Raw genomic sequence first — 14067 nt, 5'->3', positions numbered from 1 at the left:
AAGTACTACACAACCAACAATGAGCAAAGAAGCAGTAAATATATTGTGTAAAGCACCACAAAATTAACAAAACGCCACACATAAAATGGAGTGGGCTAGGCATACTAACTGTTGCTGATACATGCCAGATGCACATAGGAAAAAAAGTTTAAGGACATTTGCGAGTGTGCAAAAAATAAATATATATGTACGATCACAGACATTAGCCTAAACCAAAAAAGTTAGCTATGAGCAAGTCAGTTTTGAACACACTCTTTCCTCTTTCTTTGTGACAATGAACTACCTGTTAAAGAACTTTTAGGATCTTCAAAAAACAATAAAGCTTACAGAAAACCAGGGGTGGCTCCTTCGCAATGGTGAAGGAGCGCCACCCCACCACCCCCAGCTAAGCTAGTAGCTGAAAGATAAAACAATATTTAATTATTGTTTCATCTTTCAGCTACTGGCTTAGCCAGTAGCATGTACAGGGAGGGGTGGTCTGGGCCACAGGAGGTTGGAGGAAGGAGTCGAGGAGAGTGCACCTAACGGTGCATGTGTGTTTGGCCGGCCATCTTAGGCCGGCCAAACACACATGTGCACTTAGGTATGTGTGACCCGGCTGTGTTGAACAGCCGGGCTGGAGAAACTGCACAGCCCCCAGGGCTGTGTCTGAGTGGCACTCCAAGACGCTCAGACCTATCCTGATGCTGCTTTCATGCTAGGGTTACAATGAAAGCAGCGCCAGGATTGTTTGGGAGCCTGTGCTGGTGTCGCAGTGAATGCTGGGACACCAGAAGAAGAGGAGCGACAAGCAAGACAGTAGGAGATGGCAGCAACGGGAAGATGTAAGTTTTTAAAAATGTTATATATTTTTTTTCAATTTGGAAGGTGCGTCATACACAATGATGTGCATATTAATTGAACATACCAACACCAAGGAGGGCAAGTTACAATCTGAAATAGAAAGTACTGAAAAATAAATTGTTGTAATGGAGTGCAAGGATTTAATTGAAAAAATATGATATCCTAAACAAGTTTATAGAAAACCATCAGCAATACCTCGAGGATAAAAAAATGAGAAAGATAAAAAGAGACGACTGAGACTATAGAGAGGATCGCATTTCTACTTTTGCAAAGAAGTATGATAATATAAACTTCATGGATGGCAGTAAAAGAGCGAGGGAAGACAGTGAGGAACTTAAATCAGCTAGCAATAGTCAACTGCATAAACAAGTAGTACCACCTCCAGCCACATGACATTTGATAACCCTTTTGGGAAATGATCATCCTCCTTTCAGAAGGAGCTCAAAAGGCTCCAGAGGGGCAACAAACAACACAAAAAAAAGAGTCAAAGCAACTAGAACAGGTGGAAGAAGGTGGCAAGGGAAAACAGGTGGAAAAAGTGGGGGTACATACCCGATCCAGAAAGACTTAATTGGAATGGTCCCCTGAAACACAATTGCACAGAATGTGGAGGGTCATAAATCTGATATTCTGAATGACAGAAGTACACATGTTGATGAACACAAGGGGTTGGAAGTTATAAATGTATCAGACAGAATCTTGGATAAGGATGAGATCATGGTTATCTGTAAAGGTTTGAATTTTTGTCCAACACAGAAGGGGGATTTAATTGATGTGCATATTAATTTGTTTAAATTCACAAGAGCCTTAAAATTAAAGGAATTTTTTAATCAGCGACCACATAATTCTGTGATGCATGATACCAAACAGACTCCTACGAAACATACTATCTCCGATGTACAAGATGTACATTGTCTTTTATCTATTGAGAATGATGATATCAGGGATATGGAATTGTTAAGCATAGTAGAAAATTTTGCAGAGGAAAGGAAAGTGGGCTCAGGCCAGAATTGAAGTTTATTCCCTTGTCCTCGTACCATCAAAATATTGATGAATTCCGTGAGAAGGTGACAAAGGAGTTACATTTGTTGGATACTCCATCCCAATTTGGTTCGCATCTCAAATATAACTTATCTTTTAAGGAGAGACAGGTGCTCCTTAGGCTGCATAATGACGACATTATAGTTATTCAAGAAACAGATTTAGGCGGGAATGTGGTCAACGTGAACAAAAATGACTACATGAATGAACTCAACCGACATCCTAATGACCACCAGTGCTATGCATGTATAAGGACCAATCCAATAAAGGAACTCACTGTGTTCATCTATATGAAATTGGGGAAATGGAAAGACATGTGCATGTTGTCTGATGATGAATACCGATATCTGTTGGTTGGGAATGCAAGATTCTCATGTATCTATGTAATGACCAAAGTTCACAAGGGAGGGCCTTTCCCCCAAGGTAGACCTATAATATCAGGGGTGGGGTCCTATACGGAGAGACTGTCTGAATATGTGGACATCAAAATCCAACAATTTGTCATCAACCTGCCATCCTTTATACAGGATGGCAAGGACATCGTCACCAAATTCAAAAACTTACCATGGTCCGGGGACCTTCCATTTGTGACATTAGATGTAACATGCTTGTACATGTGCATATTCAAGGATTTTGGGCTACTCGCAGTTAAGTCCTTCCCAGGCAGGGATAGGGCAGATCATTTTGAACGGAATTGTATGATACTAGAGATGATCGACATCAAACTGTCCAGAAATTACTTTATTAATGATGGTACTTGGCAGCATCAGCTTCGGGATAGAGCTACGGGTTTCTGGATTGCTCCCTCTTATGCTGGCCTATTCAGGGGCTGGTATGAAAGGGACCATGCCCGGGGCAGAGGTGCTTCCCCGAGGACTGAACAAATAGGGCCTCTTTATGACTTTGTTGGCAAATGCTGCCTACCGCCAAGGCGACGGCCACCAACGCACCATTGCCGTGGCTACCAGCCATCAACCGCATTAAGACCTTAGGCAGAATTCCACCAGAAGGCTGGCGGAATTCTGTCGACAGTCATGGTGGCGGATGGCGGTAAGGTGGCGCTGCTGCCATGCCAGCAAAACACCGCCTATGGTATCTTGAGCCATGATACGGCCTGGTGTTGTTTTGCTGGCGGACGCTGCTGCTGACAGCAGCGCCGCATCTTGTCTCCTGCCGGAGAACCCCCTGCAAGCAGGTAAGTCGGGTTCTCCGACAGGAGAGGGGGGGTGGGGCGTGTTGTGTGCATGTGTGGAGTGTTGTGTGTGTGAGGGGGTGTGTGTGTCTGTTTTTGTATGCGTGCATGCAGGTGTGAGTCACGTGGAAAGCGTGCGTGAATGAATGAATGTGAGTGTATGTTGTGAATGTGTGTGTGCTACAATGTATGTTAGTGTGTGCTGCGGGATGTGTATGTATGCATGTGTGGGTGGATGTGGGTATGCTTGCGTGTATATGTGCGCGTGTGGGTGTGTGGATGTCGGGGGGTCGGGAGGGGGCGGACTCTGGGGAGGGGGGCAGGGGAGTCCCCTGTCAGTTTCAGGGAAGGAATTCCCTGGCTCTGATAGTGCCTACCACCATGGTTTTTGTGGCAGTAGATTTGCCACGAAAACCATGGCGGTAGGTGGGGTCATAATCCCGAGGGTGGGATTGTGACAGGCGCTTGGCTGGGGACCGAAGTCTCCAGACCGGAGGCTGTTACCACCCTGGCGGATGAAGTGGTACACTGGCGGTGTGGCTTGAGCCAAACCGTCTATGTCATAATTTGGGAAAAGGTACCTCCAGCCTGTTGGCAGTACCTTTCCCCAAATTACCGCCGTCCACCAGGGTCGTAATGAACCCCATAGTCTTTCGGGGGAGGTACATTTGACAACAATATCTGCCTTTGAACAAGTTCGACTGAGGCACCTCATGATTACTTTTCATACCTCAATGACAATCCCTACGATATAAAACTGACAATGACTCATCATAGAGAAGAAATTGACTTTCTGGACGTGAAATTCTACGTGAATTAAGGTGTAATTCATAGCACTATGTTCCACAAAAAAAGAGCATGCAACAGTATTCTGCATATTTCAAGTGCACATGCAATCTCTTTTATTAGCAATATTCCATAAGGCGAAATGATCTGTGTCAGGTGGAAATGCAGTGAGGATGCCACATTTAGGAGGAACAAAGAAGATACTAAAACCCATTTCCTAAATAGAGAATATGATAACAATAGGCTGGCACTAGGAGAGAGAAAAGTTCTCTTGGTAGCAAGAGAGTCCACCTTGGAGGCCAGAAAAAGCACAAATAAAAACAAGTAACAATGGGGTCAGGAGCAGTTGGCTTTCATCACTATATATTCCATATATAGTAAGAAGATCTTTAGAGTCTTTCGCAAACACTGGCATCTTCTATTGGAGATTCTGGAGCTATGCAAGGAGATTGGCAGGAATCATAAAGTGGTATATATGAGGGGACGCACACTGAGGAACTCCTTGTGCCCTAGCTACATTACCATCACACACTACAGTGGTACTTCGTTACCATCTAAACCATCTGTCTTCTATACCAGCAGTGGTTGTAGTGTGTGCTGATATGGCAAAAACAAAAAGGATTTTAGGTTTAACACAACACAGGTACACACCATAAGACATGTAACATGCTGTGGTTGTGACATGGTGCATGTATGAAATAGAAAGTCTTGAAAAAGAGATGGTATTTCTTGGGGTTTGTGCTCCATGTTCTATAAACAGGTACATCATTAATAATGGTGATTGAAACAAGCAATTGTGGACGCATTATGCATGTCAGTGACTCCAATAGGCAACTGTGGACAGTTTAAGCATGTCATCGGATTATTATGGATCACATGAGGCCGATATTGAAGGATTGATTTATGCTATGTCGAAGTTGATAGTTCTTTTAGTTGACCTGCCACATAGGGAACATCCTAGGTAATCTGATGTCACTTGACATATGCGTGGTGTTTATGAATATTGGCAATATGATGTTGGGATAAAGAATACATCATTTCTTTAGGATAGTGCATCCAAATGATTCCAGTTTGTCTTCTGGAATTGATCATATAACTGAAAATCCGAGAGGTGGAGATAGGGAGTTGTTATTAAGAAAAACGGAGGCTAAAGGGATATGCCGCCTAGGAACCATATATCACAGACACGACAAAGATAATGAATTCCACCATTTTCTAGGATAAGGTATCATTCATTTGAGGTGCTACTCATCTCTTAGGATGGGGACATATGATGAGGGTGACTAAGTGTCTAGTAGGCAAGATTACCCCCTTGTTTATTGCTTGGTAGGGAAATATTTTATATTGATAGTTATTTATAGACGTGAGTGATGTGGATATTCACACTGAAATGGTACCTCGGTAGGAATGAGTCTTTTATGATCTTTTGAGCCTGTGCATAATGCATTAGACAAAACATGCTGTGCTTTGGATCTCTTTTGGTAAGTTATGTCACATGTTGTACATTTTGCACAACCATGTCTTCTCTCCCTGCTCGGTCCACCTCACTGAGGGGCTCCTGTTCATTTGCTTGCTATGTTACTGCAGGGTGCACTGTACTACTGAATTTAGTTTTTTCTATTTATTTGTGGTATACATGATTAAAAGTAGGGATGATGGATATTTTTAACACATTATGGGACCATGCCTTTGCATGTTTTGTCTTATTTGTTTTTATATGTGTGCACCCCCCCCCCCCCCACCACCATTTTTGCTTTATGGTTTGGTGTCTCTTATCCCACTTGGGGATAAATTTTTTCAACTATCACTCTTTGTTTATTTTCCTAAAGTATGATTATAAAAATGATTCACCATTATATGCTGATGCAGCTTCCAAAACATTAAAATCATGTTTTTCATATATGTGTTGGCACTGGATTCAGTGGAGCTTTCTTGAAAGATTCTAGACAGATGATTTTTGTCTTCATTCAAGAATCTTTTGTACAAGTTAACCAGTTGCAAGATTTTTCTGCTATAATACTTAAATTGATTGAAAATGAGTTTCACGTATATATGTGTTTAGTGATGCTTTTTAAATGAAGCAGTTTTTTTTTTAAATGCAGCCTACTTTCCTTAAAGGAAAACGGGATGCATTTAAAAGAAGAAAAAAAAATGAAACTTTTCAGTTTCATTGTTTCAGAGTAGGCAGTGGGACCACTGCCTGAAAAGATGTTTGCACCCCAATTCACAAAGGGGAAGGGGTCCCTTGTGGACCCCTTCCCATTTGCAAATTGGTTAACACCAATTTGAAATTTGTGTTAGCTGTGATTGTTTTGCGACCGCATTCATGGACACAAAACAGTCATACATCCCCCAGTGAGTCGCAATAAGGAAGAGACGCCCCTTCCTAATTGTGAGTCGCAAACCCTGTTTTGCGAGTTGGTATCTGCCTTCCGGCTCGCAAAATAGAGATTTGTATATAGGGAAATGCTATTTTTTGGGCCCCAACCCAAGAAAAAGCTGCATACGCGTGGCCCTTAATGACTAATATGATAAAAAAAAGTTTGTCCACCTTAAATCTATATTGGGGCAAGTGAATGTAATTTGGAAATGTTGACACAAACAGATGAAATGAAGAATTACATTGTAAATCATGAAATATGGAGGGAGCTGTCATAATATAATATGAGTGCACAGCAAATGGTATATGCTAAGTGATGGTTTATATATTCTTTGTACCTCACCTGGACTGATTTACTTTTCGTGTATATATACAATGTTTTTTATGGGAAAGTGGGAACTAATGAGGCAGGTCCTTTCTTTGGTAGGGTTTCCATGGCACACTTTTACCCACACATGTTCAAATCATTTTTATGTTTGTTGTTTTGGGGTCTGTGCTCTGTGATTTTCATGTCAAAAAGTGTACAGTTTGATGAAGTTTTTCCTCTATTCTATGATTTTGATGTTTTTAAAAGAAAGTGGGAAATAATGTTGCAGGTCCCCTTGTTGGAGGGGTTTCCTTGCATACATGCTCCTACACAGGTGCAATGATGAATTTTGCTGTTTGTCGATTATGGGTTTGTGTATTTTGAGTGCCATGCTTGTGTCTGTTATTGTATAGAATGGGAAATTAGAGTGTAACTTGTTTGTTTTGGTTTTATTGTAAATGTTTGTACATGCTGTATTGTTTGTGAAACAGTTTCTTACACATGTTTTTGTATATCATTCACAGCCCTGATGAAGTCAAATTGTTTTTCAATGAAACACGTTGGCTGGATGTTCGACTGTTGGATTCTATGTACTATATGAGAATCAAATAAAAGAAGAATATTTTTAAACAAAACTGAAGATTTGTGGACTGTTATATCTCTGGGTGCACCATTCCACTTTGTTCAGGTAACAATATTGTTAGATGAGCTAATAACGGTTGGGGAGCAATACTGGCAAATGTGAAATCCTTAATTCAAGGTAGTGATTTAACTTTATTTCCTTTGCTCGCTCCGTACACTCGTTATAATGTTGCACATTATTTCACACACTCAGTACCAAATAACAGCACATGCAATTTCACAAATTGAATCAATAATGATTATACAAAGACGGAATTCCACTTTGACATGCAAATTCCTGAAGTTTAACACATCATAAGCATACTAACAAATCTATGGATCCTTTGCCCAGTGTTAGTCTTTGTCATGTTATCTGTCAAAATCCCAATCAGTACGTACCCACATGAAGAAACATTTCCAAATTAAATTTAGGTATCACTACATGAGCTTACAGACAGAACCATGCAAACGTACACACTCGCCAACATATCCACTCTGTCTTTCAGTCACATCTCATTTCCACATTTCACACACCATGGTGTCAAAAGTTAAGGTTAAGTTAGCACCTTAACCTGTGAATTGCACATCTTTTTAGGTTTTGCATTTAACCAATACTGCTCACCCTTTTTTCAGTGAACACATACGTATTTAGTGCAATGTGAAAATGTATCTTACCATATTTATCTCCATTTGGAAAAACAAAGGAAATCGTAAACACCTCAGGACCTATTGGAAAGATAGTGTTAATTTCATTACATAAATCTCAATATAGAATTTCAGAAATCTCATCAGAATCACATATTAGCACTGCAGGTTGGAGATTGCTATGCATCATAAAAATACATAAATATGTTTCAGACTTTCGATTACAAAACTTTAAGATGGGCTCTACATGATTATTACTCCTGTGCATTTGCAGAAGAAAACGATTCAGATTATTTTAAGATACTCTGAAGCAAACCCTATTAAGGAGACTGTCTTTCCTAGATTGGTACTTATTTGTGTTGGGCAGAAGGGCAGTGCCGAATGAAGTTGAAGACTGAAAGAACAGGATATCTTTAAAGGAAGAACAAGCAGTTTAACCCTGGATATCTATGGCTCAACAGGCCTTCAACAGTAGAAATAGAAGATGTAGATCTTCAAGGTCCTACACTAATTATTATTCACTGTTTGTTCAACTGGATAAATATCGCTTTGCTGGTACCTACTGCTATAACAGTACGCAATTTGTCAATTATGTTTTTTTGTGCCTGTGTGCGTTTTGGCACCTTTATGGTTGTGAGTTCCTCCGTTATTCCCTTTTCCTTTGTAGAGCCACACTGCAATAGTTATTTCAACGAACATTGTATTTTTGAATCAGGTATTTAACACCAGCTTTCTTGATTTTCTTTATACGCACTATACAGACAACAGGTGCATAATGTTTCCCCTTTCTTTCTCCTTTTAAGTTTTGTTCAGCCCATGCTCACCGGCCATCAAGGCTAATCTATTTTCCCCCTTCTTTCCCCTTTTTAATTGACCATTGAGAGGTGGGTCACACAATTGTTCACACACCTCTTTAACCGGATTAGCCAAGCAATGTATCAATTGCTTTTGAACAGATTACCCACTTCAAAGTCCTGAGGAGACCTTCCACTCATCTAGGGTTGAAACGTGTCTACATTTACCCCAAGGGAAAATAATTTGCTTTTTTGAGTTCGGATCAGGAGATAATGCCATCAGGGTTAAGAAAGGAGCATTAGAGACGTTATTTGTTTCTCCTGAATCGTGCTGCCAATAGCACACATTGGTGACTCACAGAAAAGACTTATACGGTTTCAATGAACCGTAAAAAGACTGATTCTTATATACCTTTACTGGAAACCTTATCTCCTAAAGCAACTGTGGAAGTGGCCTAATCCGTTGTGAATCCAAATGGTTCTTTTATATTGCACAGACTGATTTACTGGTGACTGGTCACGTACACCATGTATTGCACATTAACCAAAAGTTTTTCTGTGCATGAATACAATGATGTATATGTGAGAAATGTTATTCAAATGATTTAAGTATGAAATAATGAATGTTTATACAGATCACTGAGTGATTGTTCCTGTGATGTTAGTTTTCCAACAAAAAACAAATTACTTCTATATGATGTCCTTTTCTTGTGCATGTTTAATGTACTGTGGTCCAACCTCCTGTGCCTGTGTGTAAGGTACCCTTTACTTCCCAGTCCCTCGAGAGGGGGCTTCCTTTAGAATTTGAGGTGAATATCAAAGCAGCAAAAAAAGAAACAATTAATGTCTTCACACCACGCAATACACAAGATGTAATACCTATTGAATGTCCTTCTGACAACCCAGAGGCCATGGCACAAAATACATGCTCCTTTTGTCCTTGCTGTTCAGTGCAGGATCTCTTGGGTTCTGTCACTAAGGCCCTGATTATGAGGTCTGGGTTCAATTTTAGAATTGTCAATTATACAGTAATCACCACAGCCTGCAGAAAGTTACCAGGGGAAAAATACCAGCAAGTCTCAATATATGAAGAATAAGTCCCGGAAAGCACCCATTTCCACATGTACTTCCACCTTTTGAAGGGAACTACTCTGATTATGAGATATTTACTACATCAGTAAAAACTTCACCCAGGAGTAATGGTATTTGCCACGTATAGTTAATACCTTGTCTGATTACAGGGCCCTTTTAATAGAGTCCTAAGGCTCATTCCAAGTCTGGCAAAACAGAAGTGAAAAAGAAAATTAAAAATAATACTGAAAATGTTGAGCGTGGTCAAAGCGTGGAATGTTCAGTTTCTGTCTGCTAGTGGGACCAAAGAATAATCTATGATCTCACAATTATGTAAAGTGGAGTGCAGTGGAGCTTCAGTCTAATAACATTTGGAAACGTTTGGAGCATAATTGGTTATTGTTTGAGATCAAAGTTATATATGTTGTTCTTCTGCTGATAATTAAGCATCCACATAGCGAATTAGATTTTAACAATAAGTCCCAGGGAACAACTTTTGTATTGCACTATCCTAAAAAAATACTCCTCAGACTTCTAGAAATACTAGATTTAAACTAATCCAGTATTACTACCTACATAGAGACTCTGTCATCCCTGGAAGACTCAATCTAATTTTCCCAGATGCACATGCAACATACCCACCATGTAAGACAGAAGGAGGATCGATTTTTATTGTATGGTCTGGGGTTGCCTTTCATTTACAAAATTGTGGGAAACGGTAATGCAATTTGTTATACGATGATATTGAATTGATAGTAGCACCCCACTCTGAAAACTGTGCCATCGCCAGTGCCTTGAAGGTAATAGACGGTACTGCCCTACCATGGACAATAAAGGACAGATTTTTTTGCCACGAGGAAGCAATGTTGAAATATACACTGCATCGAGACACTAGGGCCTCAATGTAGAGGGCTGCATGAAATGATACACTAAAAACCCTCCATGACCCGCTGCCCATGCCAAGTGTATGCTATGCTTCCCCTATGTCCACCTTACACATCCAGCCCCAGGGCACCAACCTGCTGGCATGATTGTGGCCCTTGGTTATGCCACACACCATACGTTTTGCCCCTGGCAAAATGTTTGTGACTACTTTTGATCTAATCTCACCAAATAGTGAGGGTGAATACACAGGAGCAGCTTGGACGACATAAAAACTAAGATTTGGAAGCATCCAGGGAGGGAGATATGGAGAAAAAATAGGAAATATAATTTCCCCCTCCATTTGCATTGGATTGAATTAAGTTTTTGACGAGCGAAAACAAATGACTAGTATTTTGAGCATATGTGGTGTATAATAATAATATTGTTAAATTTGTTAAAGACTTAAAGGTTCAAAACGTAAACCAGCAATCATAACCTTCAACTTCTAAGCTCATAATGCCAAGCGCAAGATAACGTTTTCATGCCAAAATTAATGTCTGAAAAGGAAATAAATATGACGCTAAGTATGGCACTCAATTAGTAAATTAAACAAGTGTAACTGAGCTTCAAGTTGTGAGGCCCACAGCCAGTAAAGCTCTCGATTGAATGTTTTTGCTCCCGTGAACTTCATGTCCGCCCGATCGGCCTGCGCCTCAAGGGTTGTTTGCTGCTCTGCCCACGTCTTACCCTCCATCGCTCAGGTCGATCCTTTACCCTTCCTTATCCACAGCGCTCTCTGGGATTCTGAGCAGCGTCGACGCCAACGGCGTTGCCATAGCCACCCTAGAGCAGCCTCTTACCCGGAAGTGAAACACTTGACGCCCCGGCTCCCGGCAGTATCGCTAAATCGGGAGGGGCGGAACTTGCCGGCATGGGAAACTGTGGCAGGTAAGCACATGGAGATTGTGGCAGAAGTCTGCACTGAGAAAAGCGTAGACGGTCAGCAGGGTAACAACAGCTTAGCTGTCCATAAATGCTACTACTCCAGTGGCAGGTTGTGATATAGCCTCGGAGGCAAAGTTCTCCTTTGTTGATAACCAAATGAAGCAAGCACCTCCCAGTCGCTGACGTAGAGAATCTTAGCAAACTACGTGAGGAGGGAGATTTTGGGACTTTGATATAGAGCGATCACGACTTGATGGAATGGGGTGGTTTATGTGACATTACATTTTCTACACCACCCCTATCCAAGGCAGATGAAGATTGACGTGTTTAAGTTGCCTCGTTTAACATATGGGTCAGTCGTATTGTCTAACGTTTTGTACAGCTGTGTGACTGTCGTACGGCCCATTCCAATAGTGAAAAGGGCTTTTAGGAAATCTTGACGTTGGGGTTCCTGCGTCCTAGTGCCCCATATGGCCCGAAACGTCTGTCTCGGTGACCCGTGTGTCAAGAACTATCTAGGTGGCAGTCAGTATTCGCCGATCATGGTTTCCGAGAAGATTATGATTCCACTGCCGTAGGTGTGACACTTGGAGTCAGGAAACCCAAACAATGAGCTGCATGGGAGATAAATATCCGAAACTAGACATTTTTCGGCAACGCGAAGCTTTAAAAATAACTTGATGCAGCAAAACCCGTGAAATGGAAGCTTACTAATGTTCTCGCGTCTACTGTGTGTATTACAATTTTAAAACAATTATATTCATATTCACAGTGCTTTCGTTTGCAGGGTAGAACTTCGTAGCAATATGATCCAGATGCCACTATTCCCCACTGCACCAGTAAAGGCACAATTTTCTTTCTCATTGGTTACACAGAAAACATCTGCTGTTATTGTATTAACCAACTGAGGTTTCAGAACGCGAGAGCGTGCATTTCACAAGCAGAGAGGTTGGCTTTTACAGCTGCACGGAGCTGGAAATACTCACACATCCTTCATCAATAATTATTAGTGCATACAATTCTTTCTCAGTGTGTGGACGGAGCAAGATAACCTAAACACCGGAATTGTTGTGGGTCACACTGTCTGAAAAATAAATTAGCAAAAAATGCTCCTGCCTCAGTCTGATGTAAATCAACTGGCTGCAATTCCAATCATGTCGGATAAAGCACGTGACAGCCGAGATTAGAGTGAACTTCAGTGTAGATTCTCAGAGCGACTGAGAGAGTGCGTAACTCAACTAGGCTGCCAGTCCACAAGTGCCTGGGGGAGTGTGTCTGCCAGGCTAACTGCTTCACTTGTACCGCTTATATCCCGGTTTCTTTGGTTGGGATGCAGGCAGCAGAGGCTTTGAGTCAGGCTGTCGCGGACGATCATCACTGGCAGACATCTTGCTCAGGTCGCCTGGGCTGGCTAACTGGCCAGAAGTGTTAGTGGCATGTGCACCCCTTCAGCCACCTACCAGCGCCAGCCAGAGTGGAGGTAATACTCCCACGCCCCACACAAGCTGAGTAATATCGTTAACATTGCATGCTGCCTGCAAGCCATCGTTGAGGACTGAGCAGCGTCCACACTGGGTCACATGTGTTATGTACTGCCGCTTGGCTGGGCAGACAAGGCAGCGAAAAATTAAAACAATCTGCGATTACTCTAGTGCCGCTGCCTGTCTGGAGTATATATGGAGTGGCACAAGCTGGGCTTGGAAAACAACAGAAGCGGGCGCCAGCATCTGGAATGAACCTAGCACTAGCTGTTTGTTTATTCATAAGTAATCAGTTATACACAAACTTGTATACGTTTTGAAGTTTCTATGCAATGATTGACGCGATGAGGCAATAAATCAATTTAATTATCGCTTTACATTCTGGGATGTGTAGTTTTGCTTATCGTTCAACGATACCTCCACTTATTATATGTGCAGTGGCTCAGGCTGACCCTGTTAACCATTATGTGGGGGTACTTTAAGCTTTGATTCTCGCGCAGGAAGGACTCTCAGGGCACAAGTCCTAAAAAATAAAAAAATAAAAAAAGAAGTGGGAGGGCTGACCAAGGTAGGCAGTATGTGTTAGAAATGGGGTCTCTAGTTGGCAGAGGTATACACCCTTGTTCAAGTAGGGACCACAATCCTAGTCTGGGTAAATCACACACAATCCAAATTATCCTGTGCCCGCCCTCTGGTAGCTTAGCACTGAGCAGTCAGGCATAACTTAGAAGGCAATGTGTAAAGTATTTTTGCAATAAATCATACAGTAACACAGTGAAAACACCACAAAAATACACCACACAGGTTTAGAAAAAAAGGTAATATTTATCTGAATAGAATAAGGTCAAAACAACAAAGATCCGATAAGCACAAGCTGAAATATCACCTTTAAAATGTTTAAAGGAGTCTTAATCCTTGTAAATAGTTGTCTCTTTGTTAAACACAGTACCCAGTATGCGTCAAAAATACCAACACACGGAGAGAACAGAGGAGGAGATGCTTGGAAAAATAAGGTGTGTGTCATATTTTCCGACGCGGCACAGATGATGTGTTGTTTCTTTCAAGTGGCATGCGTCGTTTTTTTGGCGCGCAGTCTT

The 14067-nt window shown here is 41.4% G+C and overlaps 2 protein-coding genes across 5 annotated transcripts in view; one reads left to right on the top strand and one right to left on the bottom strand.

The window, feature by feature from the left end:
- Nucleotides 1-11399, bottom strand: part of MORN2 (MORN repeat containing 2) — a 98555-nt gene extending 87156 nt beyond the window's left edge. For 2 of the 4 annotated variants that reach the window (XM_069235107.1, XM_069235108.1), the window contains exons 1-2: nt 11292-11399; nt 7846-7896 (exon numbers count right to left, since the gene is read on the bottom strand). In XM_069235107.1, the coding sequence (XP_069091208.1) occupies nt 7846-7896; nt 11292-11298 (58 nt within the window). In that variant the 5' untranslated portion in view covers nt 11299-11399. The remainder of the gene's footprint in view (nt 1-7845; nt 7897-11291) is intronic. The other 2 variants (XM_069235109.1, XM_069235110.1) reach the window with 2 other exon arrangements.
- A 6-nt stretch (nt 11400-11405) lies between these two features.
- The window catches only part of DHX57 (DExH-box helicase 57), a 531935-nt gene continuing 529273 nt past the window's right edge, over nt 11406-14067 (top strand). The window contains exon 1 of the mRNA XM_069235106.1: nt 11406-11492. The gene's annotated coding sequence lies outside the window, so the exon portion shown is untranslated. The remainder of the gene's footprint in view (nt 11493-14067) is intronic.

Source organism: Pleurodeles waltl, chromosome 5, assembly GCF_031143425.1.
Source record: "Pleurodeles waltl isolate 20211129_DDA chromosome 5, aPleWal1.hap1.20221129, whole genome shotgun sequence".
Taxonomy (NCBI): Eukaryota; Metazoa; Chordata; class Amphibia; order Caudata; family Salamandridae; genus Pleurodeles; species Pleurodeles waltl.
This window is presented reverse-complemented; position numbering and strand designations above follow the sequence as displayed.